The following is a 20,550-nucleotide window of genomic DNA, read 5'->3' as shown; positions in this document are numbered from 1 at the left end:
CCGCCGGGTTCTCAGAGCACTCTGCTCTCACGGCTAGTATATGTTAGCTTACTAACAGACAAGGCCACGGTGTGTTAAAATTAGCTGGTTTTAGTTCTGTCTTCCTGACTAGTTGGGAGCTACTTGATGCCGAGGATACTGTTTCTTTTTGACTTCCTCTTCCTGAATTGCTTCTTCCACTGATCTTTACATAGCTGGGTTCTCTTTATTATTGGGGCTTCAACTTAAAAGTTTCCTCCTCAGAGAACCTTTTATAATGACCTTAAGAATTAATTCAGCTCATGCAGCTCAATATTAAAATAACAAACAACCCAATCCAAAAATGGGCAGAAGACCTAAATAGACATTTCTCCAAAGAAGATATACAGATTGCCAACAAACACATGAAAGGATGCTCAACATCACTAATCATTAGAGAAATGCAAATCAAAAGTACAATGAGGTATCACCTCACACTAGTCAGAATGGCCATCATCAAAACATCTAGAAACAATAAATGCTGGAGGGGATGTGGAGAAAAGGGAACCCTCTTGCACTGTTGGTGGGAATGTAAATTGATACAGCCACTATGGAGAACAGTATGGTGGTTCCTTAAGAAACTAAAAATAGAACTACCATACGACCCAGCAATCCCACTACTGGGCATATACCCTGAGAAAACCATAATTCAAAAAGAGTCATGTACCAAAATGTTCATTGCAGCTCTATTTACAATAGCCAGTTCATGGAAGCAACCTAAGTGTCCATCAACAGATGAATGGATAAAGAAGCTGTGGCACATATATACAATGGAATATTACTCGGCCATAAAAAGAAACGAAATTGAGTTATTTGTAATGAGGTGGATGGACCTAGAGTCTGTCATACAGAGTGAAGTAAGTCAGAAAGAGAAAAACAAATACCGTATGGTAACACATATATGTGGGATCTAAAAAAAAAAACGGTCATGAGGAACCTAGGGGCAGGACGGGAATAAAGATGCAGATGTGGAGAATGGACTTGACGACTCAGGGAGCGGGAAGGGTAAGCTGGGACAAAGTGAGAGAGCGGCATGGAAATATATACACTATCAAATGTAAAATAGATAGCTAGTGGGAAGCAGCCGCATAGCACTGAGAGATCAGCTAGGTGCTTTGTGACCACCTAGAGGGGTGGGATAGGGAGAGTGGGAGGGAGGGAGACGCAAGAGGGAAGAGATATGGGGATATATGTATATGTATACTTTGTTATATATATTTATACTTTGTTATAAAGCAGAAACTAACACACCATTGTAAAACAGTTATACTCCAATAAAGATGTTAAAAAAAGATTATATCTCAATAAAACTAGAAAGAATAAATTAAAAAATAAAATAGTTAAAAAAAGAATTCAGAACCCCACCACTCATTCACTGTCGTATCACCCTATTTTCATATAGCGTAGAGCACAGAGATTTGCATAGTAGGTGCTCAATTAGAACTAGATTATCCAAAGCCAGATTAAGTACATGTGTAGGACACCAGGAAAAGAGGTACCCTGTTTTATTTTTAAATAGAAATCGACATATAATTATATATTTTTTTTCTTTCTTTTTCTTTTTTTTTTGCGGTACGTGGGCCTCTCACTGTCGTGGTCTCTCCCGTTGCGGAGCACAGGCTCCGGACGCGCAGGCTCAGCGACCATGGCTCACAGGCCCAGCTGCTCCACGGCAAGTGGGATCTTACCGTACCGGGGCATGAACCCGTGTCCCCTGCATCGGCAGGCGAACTCTCAACCACTGCACCACCAGGGAAGCCCTATAATTATATTTTTAAACTGTAGAAGTCATGTGGAAAAAAAAAAATTAGGATTTTCCTGGTCTCTCTTCCACTTACATTATGGCTTAAAATTACTTTTATATAGAATTACTTATTGAAAATAAGCTCCATAACATGTGGGGTCTTTGAGTCTCTAAAGGTTTTAAACTAGCACTGGTATGTGTTTAACATCTTCGTTTTCCAAAACATTTTGAAAATAAATTGGGCAGGTATTATTATTCAGTCCCATGCTGAAGAGGTGGGAAAAAAAAAAAAAAGGAAGAAAAAAAAAGGAAGAAAAAAAAGGGAAGAATAAGCACACAAAAGAGGATGTAGCATCAGATCTCACAGGTTAAAGGCTCAGTCCTACAAGAGTGCCCCTTCCTCCCCACTTCAGACAGCAGTCACCAAGTCCCGGTTGTCACCTATGCTTCTGATCTATATATAGATTGGAGGTTCCAATGACTCCCTCCTTGGGTTTGGTTTATTTGCTAGAGCCGCTCATTTTACTTACTAGATTGCTGGTTTATTATAAAAGGATGTAACCCAGGAACAGCCAGATGGAAGAGATACATAGGGCAAGGAATGGGGAAAGGGTACAGAGCTTCTCCAAGCACACTACTCTCCCCAAATCTTCATGTGTTCACCAACCTGGAAGCCCTCTGAACCCCATCCTGTTCGGTTTTTACAGTAGGCATAATTGATTAAATCATTGGCCAATGGTGACTGAATTCAATCTTCAGCCCCTCTCCCCTCCTGGGAGGTCTGGGGGTGAATCTGAAAGTTCCAATCCTCTAATCACAGAGTTGGTTCCCTTGGCAACCAGCCCCCATCCTTAGGTTAGGTCTAAAAGTCATCTCATTAACATAACAAAAGACGCCTTTGTCACTTATCGCTTAGGAAATTTGTGCCAGAAATGGGGACTAAGACCAAATATATATTTCTTATTATAAATCACAGTATCACACCTGTCAGCGAGGCCCCAAATGCAAGGGCATCAAGAGTACAGAAAATAAGAAAATATAGCTTATATAGTTTAGTCCTGTAAACTCCAAAAAATGACTGAAACATAGCTGCAGGCTTCTGGAAATCCTCACCTTCTAACTGGAAGAGAGCCTGAGAGAAGTGGGAACACCTTGTCTTTTTCCATTGTCTTAGACTTTGTAATTAAATTTTGACTTGACATTCTTCCCTAGACTTGGGGATGACAGACCAAATTTTCTTGCTCTGTCCAGTTTTAAAAGAAAGGATTCTTGTAAATGCGTCATACTTTACCAGTATTCTTAATAAACTTTGGCAAGGGTGTGGCTCAGAATGAAACTACTCTTTTCAGATGTAAATGCAGGCATAGGTCCTGTAAAATCTTTAAAGAAAAATGATGCGAGAAGAGAAAACATGTCTCTGTTATCTCTGAGGAGCTGTCCCTTTCCAGAACCTAACCTGGGCCAGTAAACTGTTCCAACTCATCCTGATTGAAAATAAGAATGAGCTGGAGGGGATAGAGGTGGAAATGGAGAAGTGAGAAACTTAAGGAGATTGTAAGGTTATTTAGGAATATATGGTCCAAAAAGGACATTTAGCAGAAATCAGAGGGACAGTTCTCTCTTCCAAAAGGGAAATAATCTTTTGCTCCTGTTGGCATATTTTCCTGAGTATCTCTTGGATGAATTTCTGCAATAGCAAAATAATCAGTTTATCAATATGTAGTGGGTTTAGTGCATTACTTAGAAATGTTGATAGCACAGACTCTTAGACTTGTAGAAATTTTAGGAGTTAGAAAATTAATCCTTCACCTATGCAGGAATTCTGAAAAATAGTTATATTGTTAATACAGGCAAGTTATTCCATCACTAGACACCTTGTGGTGTTAATTTAAATGGCTGGATAAGTACCTAGCCCTTTAATGATATGGTTTGATCCAAAAGATAAAACTGAAGATAAGTAGAGAAAAAAATGAACCAAGAAATGTGTCTAACAGAATCTCCCACCTGAAAATCAGGTCAGTAATCTTAATTTAAAATTAGTTCTCAAAGCCAACATTTCGATAAACCATAGAGAGACCATGCTTCTTTTCTTTTCTTTTTTTAAAATTTCTTTATTGCATTTATTTTATTTTATTTTTTGGCTGCGTTGGGTCTTTGTTGCTGCCCGCGGGCTTTCTCTAGTTGCGGCGAGCGGGGGCAACTCTTCGTTGCGGTGCGTGGGTTTCTCATTGCGGTGGCTTCTCTTTGTTTTGGAGCATGGGTCCTAGGCGCGCAGGCTTCAGTAGTTGTGCATGGGCTTAGTTGCTCCGTGGCATGTGGGATCTTCCCGGACCAGAGCTCAAACCCATGGCCCCTGCATTGGCAGGCGGATTCTTAACCACTGCGCCACCAGGGAAGCCCCCATGGTTATTTTCTGATGACAGCCTGGATTGTCAGGGTTCTAGACTGCTAGTTGTATATGCGGGATGATTTTGGGGCTGTAAGAAGGAAAAATGTGACTGACTTTAACACTGAATGTATTTTAATATATTACATATTAATATAATGAAAGACATACTTTATAACGATTCCAGGGTCAGATCATTTAGCAGCTGGTCCACCTCATCAAGGATCCAGATCCTTTCTGTCTTCTTGTTCTGCCTTCTCCAGACGCTGGCTTGATGTCTCCCAGCTGGAAGAAGGACAGAGAGAGCACTCCCTTTCCTCATTTATCTTCTGAAGAGACGAGGAAAACTTTTCCAAAGGCCCTCCTCTCTTATCGCATTGGCGAGAATCGTGTGGCATGCTGGTTCCTAACCTCCTCAACCACAAAGGCAGTGGCTGCCATGGTTGGTTCAAACCCATCCTGATTTACACCCCTGGGACTGGGAGAAGCCCAGTCTCCCTTAAAGTTTATGGCCAGCCGAGTCCTTAAAATCTTTGGGTTTCTATTGACAAGGGTACAGGGAAAAATGAATTTAAGACAGACCATTGCAGCAAGAAGGCAGTGTATTTGACAGTCAGTGGAGCACAGAGAAGGGTTTATATGATTCCACCCACCCCATTAAAGGAATCCTTATTATTCACAAGTTCTTTCAAATATTGAGATGAATGCTGTTTTTGTCATTTCACTTGGGCTTGGATATTTTTCCAGATAGAAGAAAATAAGCCTAATTTCTTTGTGTTGTGTCAACTGCCCAAGCAACAGGATTTAAATGTAGCTCTCATGTGACTCCTAACTCTTTTCCTAAAGTTCCTAAGCTAAATTCCCCCGTTCTGCTCAGCCATACCTTGTGGTTTCCAAATCTTTCACTATGTCTTCTCACTGTACATCCCTTATTTCTCCTCAATGAACTACAAGAAACTCAACTTTCAAGACCTAGCTCTGGAAAGCCTTTCCAAATTCCGCATGGTTGTCAGGCGCTCCACAGTCTGCAGTAGTCCTCTCACGCCTCCTCAATGCCAACATTACCTGAACTCTACATGCCAGTCATTATGCCAAAGGCTTTATCAAGAACCTCACTTAGGAATTCCCAGGCAGTCCAGTGTTTAGGGCTCCACGCTTCCATTGCAGACGACATGGGTTCAATCCCTGGTCAGGGAAGTAAGAGCCCGCATGCCATTGGCGTGGCCAAAAAAATAAAAAAAGAATCTCACATAATCTTCATAAGAACCCTATGGGACTGTTATAATTTTATCTCAGTTTCATAAGTAACAAAACTGAGGCACAGAGAGATTAAGTAATTTACGAGGTCACACAGTATATAAATGGTGAGGCCAGGATTCAAAACCAGATGATTAGACTCCATAAGCATTATATCCTACAGCCTCCTATGCTCTTATCGGCATCTCCAGAGTTCTTCTCGCCCAGTGCCTGGCACATAGTGAACACTTCACAAATGTTTGCTGACTGAATGAATGATTCATGATTTTTCTCTTCTATAGAATATCATTTATCAATTTCCTCCTGAAAATGTGATGCCCAGCATTGAAAACACTACTCCAAGTGGTTTTTGGCCAGGACAAAATAAATGGCACATGTGGGAAGCCAGATAATGTCTCCACCCCGTACCCCCCAAAATTGTCCCCAGAAACTGTGAAAATGTTACTCTAAATGGCAAGAGGAACTTTACAGACATAATTAAGGAGATTGAGAGGGGAAGATTATCCAGGTGGGCCCAAGGTAACTACAGGGTCTTTATAAGAGGGAGGTAAGGAGGGTCAGAGTCAGAAAAGAACATATGTTGAGAGAAACAGGTGTCACAGAGAGACCCGAAGATGCTATGCTGCCGGCCTTGAAAATGGAAGAAGGGCCACAAGCCGTGGAATGCAAGTGGTCTTTAGACACTGGAAAAGGCAAGGAAACTGATTCCCCCCTGGAACCTCTAGAAGGAATGCAGCCTTGATGACATCTTGATTTTGGACTTCTGACCTCTAGAACTGTAAGGAAATAAATTTGTGTTGTTTTAAGCCAATAAAGTATGATTTGCTGTAACAAAGCTTAGCAGCAGGAGGAAAATAATACAGCATAGATACTTTTCTTGATGTAGTTATGTTTCTATTAATAACAGCCTAGGAGTGTAGCCCTCTTGATATTAGGCACATTGAGTTTTCAGACTGCAGGCAGATTAATCTAAAAATATAGATTCTCTCTTTTCATTTTTTTTTTAAAGACTCTTAGTTGGCATCTGTCCCCCTCATGTTGCCCAGACCTCCTGTATTGTCACCACCATCCTAGTACCTTTTGTTTGCTCTCATTGATGCTGTGTTAGAAGTTTGTTTCCCAAGAGGCCCATTCACAAGAAATAACAAATTCCCCCACATCCTTGGGACTGTGTTCTCACCACAAAATCTAACATTATGTTACTCGTTTGGATGTAGTCAGAATTTTTTTTTAAAATCTAAATTTCTAAAACGTCTGTCTATGGAAGAGGAAAAGAAGAGTTATTTCAAGTTAAACCATAAAGCATCTCAACCTCTAAGTATTTTGAATCCTGATAATCAGTGATAACAGATTTCTGACTTCAAGTTAATAGATTCTTGCATTTAGGATATAAAATATTTATTATTTTATTTTGCCTGCCTATCTAAATTTGTATTTTATTACTAACGTATGCCTTGTTATTCCTCCTATGAATCAGAGATATCATCTGTCTTGCAGTCCTTTAATAATGACTTTAACTTGAGCAGTTGGTATATTTAATTCCCTAAACCATGCTTATTATTAAAGTGTGGGCCTTGGACAGGCAGCATCAGCAACTTCTGGGAGCCTGTTAGAAATAAAAATTCTCAGGCCACACTCTAGTCCTGCAGAATGAGAGACCCTGAGGCGGGGCCAAAAATCTGAGGCAATAATTAGGGCTTGGAACTGTTAGGTGATGGGGTCAGAGTGTGAGACCTCTACAGACCTCTTTGGAAAAGTCATTCATATCTCAGTGACTAAGAATCCTTGGGTAAGATTCTCTTCTGGCAAATTCTAAGTACATGCATGTCTTATTTTAAGCAAAGATAACACTAGAAAAGGAAAACCTTTTGAAAAAAATAAACAAGGAAGATTATTTTCTGCATAAAGCAAATTACAAATATCATCTTTCCAAATGCTCCCAGGAAGTTGTTTCCTCTAGTTCCCACCACGCTGTTTATGTCCAACAGTTACAATACCCTGACAAATAGTGTTTGTCTACATGTCTGCTCATCTGCAATCATCATCAAGGTGGAAAATCTGTTCATTCACCACTGTTCTCTTTGAACTTAGCCAATGCTTGACGCATAGAATCTCAGTAAGTGTTTGTAGTCTTAATGCCTATTTCCCTCATATCATTTCTCAAGGCAGGAATTCCAATGTCTAGGATTCTGTATGTCTGATGCCTGGAATGCCATTGTGCTGGGTATATAGTAGTTTCTCGATAAACATATAAATGAATAAATCAATGAAATCATGATGTATATATCCAATTCCACTCCCCCTATTAACATGATCATTTCACACTGTGATGTACTATGAAGTTTTAGTAGAAATAAGTAGGCGTGGGTTGGTGCCAAAGGAATTTCTGTTGCACTAAGATTTTGATTGCCAAAACATTTGACATTGCACAAACTACTTCTGCAGAGATGAAGAAAAGCCAGCTAGCGAAAAGATAGATGATTTCAGAAATTAACCTGAATTTTGACCAGAATTCATTTTATTATATCTGAACCAAAACACACGTTATTGAAAAAAGACTAATTGTATTAAGTACTAACAGTAAAATATTAAGAAATGCTGATAACCGTATGGTTCCTAGAGCAATAGGAAGCAATTTTATATTAAATCTGTCACTGCGGGCTTCCCTGGTGGCGCAGTGGTTGAGAGTCCGCCTGCCGATGCAGGGGATACGGGTCGTGGCCCCGTCCGGGAAGATCCCACATGCCGCGGAGCGGCTGGGCCCGTGAGCCATGGCCGCTGAGCCTGCGCGTCCGGAGCCTGTGCTCTGCAACGGGAGAGGCCACAACAGTGAGAGGCCCATGTACCACAAAAAAACAAAACAAAACAAAACAAAAATAAATCTGTCACTGCAAGTTTGCCATACGATTTTTTTTCTAAGAATATTTCTCGTGAAGTAAGTGACATTCATGTCCAAACTTATATTCATGGTTGATTTTTATGAAAAGATCCCAGCCCTTGGTTTTCTAACTGGATATACAGAGAATCAAATCTACAGCAATTTTTTCTCCTGTTAACTGGTTTGGGGAGATAGAAGAGTAGATTATAATAGAATACTGAAGAAGAGTCTTTTCCCCCACAAAGACAAGCTGTGTTTTTGGTTTTTTTGGGTATTTTTTGCTGTACACGGGCCTCTCACTGTTGTGGCCTCTCCCATTGCGGAGCACAGGCTCCGGACGTGCAGGCTCAGCGGCCATGCCTCACGAGCCCAGCCGCTCCGCGGCATGTGGGATCTTCCCAGACCGGGGCATGAAACCGTGTCCCCTGCAACGGCAGGCGGACTCTCAACCACTGCGCCACCAGGGAAGCCCTACAAGCTGCTTTTAAATTTGTTTAACCACTAAGCAAATTTAAACACCGTTCTTTATTGTTGTTTTTATCTGATCCTTTGATATGCTAATATGTATTGCTTGTGGCTTGGAGGAGGGTTAGAACTCAATCTTATTTGCCTCAGATCTTGTATTCTTTTGTTTTTTTTTTAAATTTTATTTATTTTTGGCTGCGTTGGGTCTTCGTTGCTGCGCGGGCTTTCTCTAGTTGCGGCAAGAGGGGGCTACTCTTCCTTGCGTGCGGTGGCTTATTGTTGCTGTGGCTTCTCTTGTTGCGGAGCATGGGCTCTAGGAGCGCAGTCTTCAGTAGTTGCAGCACTCGGGCTCTAGAGCACAAGTTCAGTAGTTGTGGTGCAAGGGCTTAGTTGCTTCAGGGCATGTGGGATCTTCTCGGACCAGGGCTCGAACCCACGTCCCCTGCATTAGCAGATGGATTCTTAACCACTGCGCCACCAGGGAAGTCCTGAATCTTGTATGCTTGGAACTCAGATTAGCATCTTCCAACAACACAGTTTGGGAAAGGCTACTCAACTCCAAAAGCAAGTATTTAATTCATTGTGAAATAACATTTATAAAGGGAAGAAATAAAAAGACCCACAGAACACTGCATCAGACTCTGTTTTTACCTGTTAGGTCACTCCTGGATGGATCTTTATGTTTAAGGACAGTAAGAAGAGCATCATTTCTACTAGGGAAAAAAATAGAAATGATAATGAAATGGAAATGTTGGTGTTTAGCTTGAAAATAAAAAAAAATTAAAGACATAAATGGATCACTATTTTATCAAAATCCAGAAACTTGGGGATTAAGTTATATCTGTGCACTTTAGTTTTTTTCTGTGTATGTCAGTCATTTGAGGGATTTCAGGACGAAAGCATTAGGTCCCTCTCTCTCTGCCAAATGAATGCATGTGCCAGGGATCAGGACCCACCCAGACCTAGGTTTGAATCTGGTTTTGTTCCTGTTTTTGTCCTCTTCATACTATCTCAGTAATATTTAACTCCCAGGTTTGCTATCATTAAATGTGATCATGAATGCCAAGTCCCTCCTTAGGGCTCAAGAAATGTTACTTTCTTTCTGCTTCACCTACCTCTCTCTCCTGTCTAGGGTTTGTATTCATTTGGGGCTGCCACACTCTGCCTTGTGTTATTAGGTGACTGTTAATAAGAATTTGTTTTAGGGCTTCCCCGGTGGCGCAGTGGTTAAGAATCTGCCTGCCAATGCAGGGGACACGGGTTCGAGCCCTGGTCCGGGAAGATCCCACATGCCGCAGACGAACTAAGCCCATGTGCCACAACTACTGAGCCTGCACTCTAAAGCCCGTGAGCCACAACTACTGAGCCCGTGTGCCACAACTATTGAAGCCCGCATGCCTAGAGCCCGTGCTCCACAACAAGAGAAGCCACAGCAGCAAGAAGCCCGCCCACCGCAACAGAGTAGCCCCTGCTCGCCGCAACTAGAGAAAGCCCGCACCCAGTAACAAAGACCCAACTCAGCCAAAAATAAATAAATAAATTTATTTAAAAAAAAAAAATTTTTTTTAAACCTCTTTATGCTTCCCCATGAATCCCTGCTATAAATATTCATCCCTCCTCTATCTCTAGAAGGTAACCATGCTTTGGTGTTCTGTTGTTCAGTGACTTTTCTGTTACAGGATAAAAAGACAAAAGTTACCAGATCCCTAAAAGATGACTGAAATATGTTTTCAAAAGCATAGACTGATGGAGGCAGAGAAGGTGGAGTCCACTATTGTTCTCTGTTTGGGTGGGGCTGGGAGTCAGGGTGTTCTAGAGAGAAAGGGAAGAGAGGCCTAAGCGGAGTTTGGAGAGATTTGCCTAATGTTGGGAAGTGAAAGAGCAAGTTGTGGGTCTCCAGGATATAATCACACAGAGAGCTGCTCTAGGTGGTGGGATGTCTGATGGGGTGGCCCTGGGTATCTAGGCTGGGGGGTGGTGTTGTTGAAATAAACACCATGTGAGAGGGTGAAATGGAGATGAAGGGCTCAACAAGATGACATTTGAAAGCTCTTTCAGGACACTGTTAATTATTAGAATATAAGCTCCAGGAGAGCAAGGATTTTTGCCTGTTTCCTCACCAGCAAACTGTATTCCTAGCACCTTCAACAGTGTCTGACATATAGCAAGCACTTAATCAATATGCATTTGATGACTGAATGTGGAGTGTTAATGACATGAAGGATAGAAGTTCAGGTAAGATGGGGGAAAAGAAGGAGAGGTCAAGGATGACAAGCATTATCAGTAATAATGAGTCAGTTAAGAGAAAAGGCTGGTTGGTGTGGAAGACTAAAACATTCAGTTTTCTATTTGTAGACTCTGCTTTTTGTAAAGTATTTTGCATACAGTGGGTGCTGATAAATACATGATGGACGGGATGTTCAGCAAGCAGTTGGGAGTACACGATTGAGAATTAAGCAAGTAGTCGGAGCTAGAAATGGAAGACTCCCCAGTCCCTCTGTGGAAGTGGTGAGTGGGTCCCAGAGAGATCTCAGATATAGAGTAAGTGTGGGGGGGGCCGGGGGGTGACAACTGCAAGGACATGCGCATTTCCTGAAGCAATGTACAAATGAACTTATGAATCATCTTGGAGTTAAGTACAATTTAGGGACAACTTCCAAGTATTTAGTATTGGATTTTTATTGCTTTCCAGCCTGTGGATTAGAATTTTATCTGAGAGAGTCTCAGTGGCAGGACTCTTGGTGTTAACGGACCCAGGAAGATTCCACGGTATTCAGCTTTTAAATCTATAGACAGTAAATGTTTTATCAGTTATACAAAACTTGGGGGATCCAACGTCTAGGATTTGGCTTGGTTAAAATGCATTAATTTATCTTGTAATAGGCACAGAAGCATACAATTAAATCCTGCCTACTCCCATCCCTCTCTCCAAGCAAAACCAAAATTATATGTGCTTCTTTTCAGTCCCTTAGGCAGGGATTCAGAAACCCACAGTTTTATGGAATAATACTAAAGTGATGGTGAAGATGAAATTTATCAGTACTTGCCACTTCTGAGGCACTGCAGACCGTTGCTTGGATGGTCAGTATATCACCATGTGTTAATAGACTTGTAATAATTAAGTCATGAGCAGGATTTGAAAAAACTGCTGCCAATCTGAACACACACACAAAATAAATTAAAAAGCTGACAAGAAGATACAGCAAAATGAAAACTGTAGTAAAACAGACTACTAGTTTAAATCACTGGGAAACAATCGTCAGTTTTAACCCTTCATTTACTTCTACTTCAGATGTTCATAAGTGGTTCCTGTATCTAGAGGTTTTCATTACTGATACTGGTCCTCTTTTATTCATAATGTCCTGTAGTGCAATAAACTATTCCTAGTGAGGAATAAAAATAAAGAATTGAAGTACTGGGTATGCATGCTTCCAGGAAGCCGCTGAGCATGTTTTCTTTGTGATGACCCTGATGCCATTATAGCTACTGCTTCTACTACTGTAATTACCTTAAAAATGGGATCTGCCCCCCCAAGTGAGTTCAGGTGTGAAAGAGAGCAGACTGACCTGTGAGGGATGATGGCTAGGGTTCTGATGAAAGGTTTCAGTAACTTACTTTCTGTATATCCCTGGAGAAAACATTCTGGGTTTTTGGAAACTGGAAATGACTACAATTCCATTTCAGTTGACATTTTGATACCCATGCACAAAAGGCTAATTAAGCCTTCACAAGGTTCTCATTCAATTAACCATGGTTGTGTTTTCCCAAAATGTCCCACTGTAGCATGTAATTGATTTTCTCACATTCTTCATCTCTTGAATAGAAAGGCACTATGTCATGGGTGTGAAGAGTTTAATATGGGTTCAAAGTTGAGATTTGGGCCCTTGGACAAGCTGTGTAATTTCTCTGAGCCTTAATTCCTTATCTGGAAAATGGGAATAACGATATTTAGCTTACGGGCTTGCTATGTGTGGTAAACAATGCAGTCTATAAAATCACCTAGCACCGGGCAGCAGTATAATATGTCACACTAGAGTTGTCAACTTTAATAATATAAGCAAAAACGAGTTTTTTGGGGAATAGCCAGAGGAACTGCAATTCTGGATACACCAACCATGGCAGACCATAGGCAAATCCAAAGAGCAAAGACCGGGAACCTGCTTTTATAGCGAAGGGTGAGGGGGGTATTGTGAAGGGCTATTATAACCAAGGAGTCGATTGGAGGAAGCTGGGAGTTCAAAGTATGGAGGCTTTTCATTGGTTGGGCTGCTACAGTTTATTATTGGCTGGGCTGGCCTTGGGCAAAGAGAAGTTTTCTTCTTCCTGCTGGATAGTAAAGTAGGCAAGACCTTTACTGTTTGGAGTAATTGGAGATGCATGGCAGATCATGAAAGCTCCCACTACAGGCCTGTTCTGACTCGAATTTTAGCTGAAGTGTCTTTAATTAACCCTAGTATATCCAGCGGTTCCACCTTGCCCTTCTTTTTTCCCCTACCCTCTTGAATCCCCTATGTTTATCTTCAGCTGTGGTGGCGGAAAGCTGGGAGAGGTTCCTAGTTATGCAGGGGCCGAGGTTCCTGGGGGACTCCCTAGAACCAACTTGGTATCCCACCAGTGTCTCTCTGCTTGACAAGTCAGTCTCTTACAAATATTCTTTGGTGATGTAGAATTCCCTGCAAGTTTGAAATTAGATGAGTTCCTTTTAATTCAAAGGTTGAGAATAATAGAAACCTAAAACACTGTCACTATCAGGGTTCTGATGAAAATGGTGTATAATCCTCCCTTTGCAACAGAGTTTTGTCATTAATTCTCAAAAAAACCACAGACCCCCCCCCACTCCCCAACAAGCAAAGTTCAGTTTGATATGTTTCCAAGCAACTGCATGTAAAAATTCCTAAAACATAAAATGCTTTGAAATTTCTACTTTTTTTTTTTTTGGTTACAAATGGTGCTTATTGTGAAAATCAAACATTCTGAAATGAATAATTTAGAAAGGAAAGTCCTCCCATGAATGCATCCTCCAGAGATAGCTAATGTTCATGTCTGGTGTGTATCGTATCAGATACTTTCTGTTTGTGTACTAACATAAGCTGTACTATAAATATCATTATTTCTATTTTTTGTATATCTAACAGTAACAGGATCCTACTAGGCAACTTGCTTAGCAACTTGCTGTTTAAATTTAATAATATCTTGGACATTATTCCAAGTCATTAGATATAGGACTAACTCATGGTTTTAGTGACTATACAGAAATCTACAGTATATGTGAACCCTATTACTCCAATCCCTTACCAATGGCTGTTTGAGTCATGGTGTCTCTCCATTATATGCAATATCTAAATGGCAATTCTTTTTTTTTTTTTTTAAATGGCAATTCTTAAACACAACTTTGTATAACTAGGCAAAGATATCTACAACAGAAGTTTCTATCAGTGGAATTTCTGCAACAAAGTATATAAATGTTTAAAATTATAATTGATTTTGCTAAAATATCCTCCAAAAAAACCTGACCAATTTGCATTCTCACAAAAAGCACAGGAAAGTACTTATATCTCCACACTAAGATTTTTTAAAGGTTTATATATATATATATATATATATATTTTTTTTTTTTTAATGCGGTACGCGGGCCTCTTACTGTTGTGGCCTCTCCCGTTGCGGGGCACAGGCTCCGGACGCGCAGGCTCAGCGGCCATGGCACATGGGCCCAGCCGCTCCGCGGCAGGTGGGATCTTCCCGGACCGGGCCACGAACCCGTGTCCCCTGCATCGGCAGGCGGACTCTCAACCACTGCGCCACCAGGGAAGCCCGGTTTTTATATTTTTAAAAAATATTTATTTATTATTTGGTTGCATGGGGTCTTAGTTGTGGCAGGTGGGCTCCTTAGCTGCGGCACATGAACTCTTAGTTGTGTCATGCGTGTGGGATCTAGTTCCCTGACCAGGGATGGAACCAGGGCCCCTGCATTGGGAGTGCGGAATCTTATCCATTGTGCCACCAGGGAAGTCCCCACATTGGGTTTTAATAATCATTTTTACCAATAAGTGCAAATAATACATAACTTTAAATTTGATTAGTGAAGTCAAGACTCTTCAAATTTACTAGAATGTAAGCTCCACAGGGGCAGAAATTATTGTCTGTTTCCTTCACAGCTATACACCTGCTCAGAACAGTGCCTGGCACATAGTAGGCATACATATTTGTTTAATTAAGTAATGTTTATTTTTCTCTTCAGAGTGCTGCTTGTTCATGTAGTTTGCCTATTTTTCTATTAAATTCTTGGGGGTTTTTTTGGCCCCCTAAGAGCTCTTGGTATAATAAGTAACCATTTGCTGTGTGCTGCAAGTATTTTTTCCCAACTTGTCTTTTTATTTCTTGGAGCGTTTTGCCTTTAGAAACTACATTTTTATGAGTTCGAATGTATTAACCTTTTTCTTCAAGCTTCTTTCATGCCTAGTTTTTTTCCACTGCACAATAAAAACAAGATTCACATAGGTTTTCTTCTTGTTCTTTCAACATGGGCTTAAGGGATTTGTTTTGTTTTCATCTGATATTTCTATTTGGTGTCTACTGATTGGAAAAATGCATTGTATAGAATAAAGAGCACACAGGTAGGGAATCGCCAAGTTAGAGAGTTCAAATTTGTACCTAAACACTGACGCATTTTTATTTTGGATTTTTTTTTTTTACTCTCTTTCCCCAAACACATAAAAATAACTTTGTTAGTGCCTTTTTAAAAATTACAAATATTGCTCATGTACATTATAAATACTTCAAGTTAGATAGATTTAGGGTAAGCAGCAAAAATCCCCTTTCTTTCTTTACCCCTATAATTCTAGAAGAAATCTCTGTCAACATTTTGGTGTGTAGCCTTCAGGACTTTTTCTTATGTACTCACAAGTATATACACACATACCAGTGGTCCTTTATTTTTCTGCTTGATATAAATGAATCACACCGTATGTGTTTTATGAATGTAGAACTTCTAAAGCCAATATACTGTAGCTGTCATCATATCAGTATATGTATATACATATTTATAATAGCTTTGCAATAGTTGCATTCATTACTAGGATATACTACCATAATCTAATTAGTCACTTTCTATTCTTGGGCATTATTTTCCTGTTTTTAAACATTACAGGCAATGCTGCTGTGACCATCCCCATACATATTTTTGTGTTCCTGTGTAATTAGTTCTGCAGGATGGAGTCCTAAAAAATGGAACTGCTGATTTGAAAGGCACACGCATTTACAGCAGACTGGAGTTTGCGAAATGCAGAGAAGCCTTTGTGCCACTCACAGCCCACTGTAATGACTCCACCTTGCACTCTGCTTCAGGAGTGCTATAGAAAATAGCTTTTTGCTTTTTGTTTTTTAAGCATGAAGTTTTGAACATGAAAATATAAAATAGTTAATTATTTGAGTGTAGGTTTATGTACATTTTGCCCAGCAATTCCACTTTTAGGGATCCATCCTATAACAACACTCCCATGAAGTGAAGTAGCATAAGTTCAGCTCCATAAACCAGTTATGATGAAAGAAAGCTGTTAAAAATGTTAAGTATCATTAATGCGCTAAGTGAGTGCTCTGAGTAAAGTGACCCAGATATTTTGTCTCAATTATCAGTCATGGGACTGGAAATTAGGAGAGCATCTCCACAGACAGATGGGAAGGGTGAGACATCTCCCTTCTCTCCTGTGAGGTGGCACATCAGCTGGGACAGTGGTCCAGGCTTCTAACATTTCTCAGGGTTGAATAAGAGCTCTGAGCAAGCTGCTCCAAGATACAGCAGCTTTGTACACTGCTCCCACCCCCTCGCCCCGCCCACACACAATTCGGGGAGGTGTCCTACCATCTGGCGGTCTGTGCAGGGAGCTACCCAGCAACCAGAAGGGCCAACCTCTTTTCGTTGTCGGGGTAACTAGGAGTCAGGAAGAGATCTCAGTTCCTTTCCCACCTGGTCCTCATTCCTAGATCACTTGGCTTGAGGCCAGAACTGCCTTCCAGGGAGATAAGTCAAGGAACTTTAGCATAACCACCGAATTGCCCTCTAAAAAGGAAGTAGTACTTTACAGTTACTTGAATAGCTTCCTTGCCACCTTTGCTGGAAACTCACTAATTGACTCTTTAATCTTTTTAGTTTTTGCCAATCTGATTTCTCATTACTGTCTAGTTTTTCTTACACAGTGTTATTATAAAACAGACACTAAAGTTTTTGCACATGTTTGTGGACTATTTGTCTTTCTTCTGTGAATTGCTTGCTTATGACCTGTGTCCTATTTTTAAATGGGTTGTCTTCATGGATCCATAGGAATTCTTTATATATATTCTGGATATTAACCCTTTTTAATAATACTGCAATTGTTTTCCATCAGTTGTCTTAATTACGGCTCCCACCACAGAGATATTGACATGCTCATGTGCTTAGAACTTGCTGAACCCCAGTTCCACCTTCTCCCTTCCCTCCCTCTCCAGCTTGTGGAAGGAGAGTAAATGCAGTTCCTGACAACTACTGGGCCACTAAGACCTCTGAAACCTTGACAGGACTAGTAGAATAAGGAGAATAAGGAGAATAGTAGAATAAGGAGACACTATCATTTATGAAGTGGCAAATAAGCTTTCTGGTAGATGTGAATTCCTTTTTCATGAACTCACAATACTGGGGAAAACAACACAATGGTTATTTATATATGCAAACGTGTAGCTGAGCCCTTGCTCTGGAATGGAGATTTGGAGAAGATTGGGCTCTGCTTGAAAGTACTAAACTGCCATTTGCTAAAGCAATAGTTTTTCTACACTGTAGGCAGACTCACAGCTCTAAGTTAGGATTTAGACTCCTTACACACTGGCTTATTATTTTTGAGATGCACATGTCCTCGATTTTTTTTTTTTTTTTTTTTGCCACACAACACAGTGTTTGGGATCTTAGTTCCCCGACCAAGGACTAAACCCATCCCTGAAATGGAAGTGTGCAGTCTTAACCACTGGACTGCCAAGGAAGGCCCTGCACATGTTGTTTAAATAATTGCTTGCAGGAGATAAAGACAGGGCTGGCAGGATCTTTACATAGAGTTGGAGGAAGGATTGTATGTAAAAAGGGTTAGCTTGGTCAAGCTCAGTCCTGAGTCAGATATCGTTTAAAACTGAACACCCCAAGATTTGAGAATGTTACAAAAACTTTTTTAAAAATTATTATTCACTTATGAGGGGATATTGTGCGAAAGTGGCCTCTTTTCACTTTGTGGGTATCTCCAGTCCTGGGGTTCATCTACTATGATCTGATGTGACTTGCTGACAGCACACCCCTACAAGTAGGTCACTTCTGCATGGAGTAGACAGTCCAACATCAATCATGCCAAGAAAGCCTGCACTTGGGACGGGGCATGAGAATTTGGAAGGCAGGCTGTATACTGGGGTGAAGAAGAAATATTACTTTCTTGAACCTTACTGTAGACTGTGATTCTAGAGTGCTGAATGGTACCCCAGGGTAGTGCGGGGAACCTGGCTTTCACCTGTCCCTGGAAACCCTGGGACACATCCCATGAGACAATATCATTTTAATTCAAAGAAATTGCACCATCCATAATCAAAAAACAAACCTAGCAAACAAGGCCAGCCCTATGTGTACAATGCCTAAATATTATGATTTCAGGGATCTTTAAAAGACCCTGCATGTCCCAGTAGTCCTGGCCCTTCCCTTCCCACCTTATTAGAATAAATCTTCTACACAAGGGCTGACTTATAGTCACATTGTGAAAACATCCCTCCCCCCCAGAAAAAGTTACCAAAAACACTATCCCAGAGACGGCTACAAATTCACCCTGCTTAATTCTTTATCACCCTCCACAAGAATTCAAAATTTTTATAGTTGCAATAATGTGCCCATGCAATAATGTATCCTGCATTAAAAAAAAAAAAGAAAGTTTTACAGGTCAAAAGCCCTTACGCCAGATAGTAACATAGTGATATGACATTCCGGAAAGAAAATTGATTTTGGTTCCGGGCACTTTCATTCGAATCACTGCTCCAAAATAGGTGGTATGACCTTGGGCACATTACTTAACCTCTTGACCCCATTTCATCATTTTTAGGATGAGATTATTCTGGTTTGCAGGATGAATGAGAGAAACAGACATGATACATGGAGGGTAGCTGACTCATGGTGGGAAACGACTGGCAGCTAATATTCCTACTTCCTGGATTGATGTTTCTTTTGAGATGAGCGCTGTGCTGAGAATTCTCTATGTTATCATCTATTTTAATCCTCCTAACAACCCCTGAAGATAGGTTGTACTATCTCACTGTAGAGGTGGCCAAATACTGAGGTTAAGTCACTCGCTCAAGGTCACACTGCAGGCCAAAGGAGGAGGTGGAATTTGAATTAGGTTAGGGTGAACAGTGCCTTCTTGGTCACTGACTATGAAGAAGTACAAATGTCACCTAAGAACAGTGGATTGCCTCTCCCCTTAGCACATGACGTTGCAGATTAAAAAATCCTAGGAAAGCCAGAGGGGAGGAGGTATACCACTGCTTTAATTCTGAAAATCATGAACAAGAGAAGGGTAATAAACTCAGGAGAACCTAAAAAAGCAAAGTAACCTCAAGAAAAATGGGCCCAGATGGACAAATTCCCTAAACATCTTTCACGACTCTGATGTCTCAGGAACCACCTTTAAAATGACAAAACCTGTGTGGGTTACTTCACAGGCAATTTGTAGAAAGGGAAAGGGATAGGAATTTTCTGAACCCTCTGGGTTTTTTGATAGGAGAACTGGGAAAATAACAAGTGCTGCCTCCCAGGGCTGTTGTTAAAATTAATACAAATACCAGAAGGTCCATCACAGACGGAGGACTTTGTTTCAGTGCCTGACACATTAGTCACTTTGAATTGCAACCAAGTCTGTGGCTCTTCTCCCTGGGGTCATTTGATGGCATGTGATTTATATCACAAACACTGAAATTTAAAAAGTATTCATAGGGAAGAGATATGGGGACATATGTATATGTATAACTGATTCACTTTGTTATAAAGCAGAAACTGACACACCATTGTAAAGCAACTATACTCTAATAAAGATGTTAAAAAAAAAAGTATTCACAGCTATCCAAGTATGAAGACGCTTTTCTCAAGGGAGACCTACTTTAATAAGAAAAGAAAATGCATGTCTCACCTTTGTTCTTCTCCCTAAAGTAACGTTTCCTCCAAAAGATAAAAAGCACTAACACATTTGTCCTTGAAGGGCCGAGCCCAGGAATTCTGGTCTCTCTGAACACCCTCTCCCTTCCTGCTGGCGACCAAACCGCCTGCCCCGCCTCGTGTCACAGAAGTCCCCCCACGCGCCAAGCAAAAAGTGTTTACTTCTGCCGCCTGCCAGCCCGGCGGGGAGGGCGGGGGAAGCACCCGAGGTGCCCCTCACTTTCGCCCCTGCAGCTTTCCAAACAAACCAGGGCGGGATGGGAGTGTCTTCTTGGCTGTGGAACTTGATCCTCCTACCTTGTCCTGAAGCCACCCGCCGCTTTCCCCCGGCCCCCTTCGCGGTGATTTTCCTGTCCGGGACGCCCGGAGAGGGCGCGCGGCTGGTGTCCGCCAGCCGGAAAGGTAGGGGCTCGGCCGCGCTCCCACCTAGCCGGCCCGGGGAGCCGGGACGGGGAGCCCCACCAGCTCCCTCCGCATTGCACCTTCCTCCGCGAACTCGGGGGCGGCCGCGGTCACCACGCATCAGGCGCCAGCCGCCAAGCGGGAGGAGCTTCTCCGCGGCACCGGAGACGCTAGGCGCTTTCGCCGGAGATCCGAAC

General features: G+C 41.3%; 2 protein-coding genes across 9 annotated transcripts in view; one reads left to right on the top strand and one right to left on the bottom strand.

Moving 5' to 3' along the window:
- Positions 1-4,202: 4,202 nt before the first annotated feature.
- On the bottom strand, positions 4,203-20,487 carry LOC309822575 (uncharacterized protein). 3 transcript variants are annotated; one of them, XM_082654504.1, is made up of 4 exons: positions 20,249-20,487; positions 6,125-6,181; positions 4,320-4,433; positions 4,203-4,239 (listed from the first exon to the last, which is right to left on the bottom strand). In XM_082654504.1, exons 1-3 carry the CDS (start codon positions 20,472-20,474, stop codon positions 4,321-4,323), a joined length of 396 nt encoding a protein of 131 aa, XP_082510630.1. In that variant the 5' UTR covers positions 20,475-20,487; the 3' UTR covers positions 4,203-4,239; position 4,320. The 3 variants fall into 3 exon arrangements, 2 of the variants coding, with proteins under 2 accessions (XP_082510630.1, XP_082510631.1); XR_014296754.1 differs by lacking the exons at positions 6,125-6,181; positions 20,249-20,487 and adding an exon at positions 19,926-19,955; XM_082654505.1 differs by lacking the exon at positions 6,125-6,181.
- Positions 20,230-20,550, top strand: part of ST3GAL6 (ST3 beta-galactoside alpha-2,3-sialyltransferase 6) — a 79,095-nt gene continuing 78,774 nt past the window's right edge. For 3 of the 6 annotated variants that reach the window (XR_014296752.1, XR_014296753.1, XM_082654497.1), the window contains exon 1: positions 20,230-20,353. The gene's annotated coding sequence lies outside the window, so the exon portion shown is untranslated. The remainder of the gene's footprint in view (positions 20,354-20,550) is intronic. The other 3 variants (XM_082654498.1, XM_082654499.1, XM_082654501.1) reach the window with 2 other exon arrangements.

The sequence above is a fragment of the Grampus griseus genome (genome assembly GCF_964374135.1).
Source record: "Grampus griseus genome assembly, chromosome: 5".
Lineage (NCBI taxonomy): Eukaryota > Metazoa > Chordata > Mammalia > Artiodactyla > Delphinidae > Grampus > Grampus griseus.
This window is presented reverse-complemented; position numbering and strand designations above follow the sequence as displayed.

Coding starts and splice junctions, on each gene's coding strand:
- LOC309822575 (XM_082654504.1), bottom strand. CDS start 20,474: ATGCGTGGTGACCGCGGCCGCCCCCGAGTTCGCGGAGGAAGGTGCAAT. Junction 6,182..20,248: donor GCGGGTGGCTTCAGGACAAG/GTAGGAGGATCA, acceptor ATTTCCTTACAG/TTCTAGAGGTCAGAAGTCCA. Junction 4,434..6,124: donor AGGCTGCATTCCTTCTAGAG/GTTCCAGGGGGG, acceptor TCCTTCTTCCAG/CTGGGAGACATCAAGCCAGC.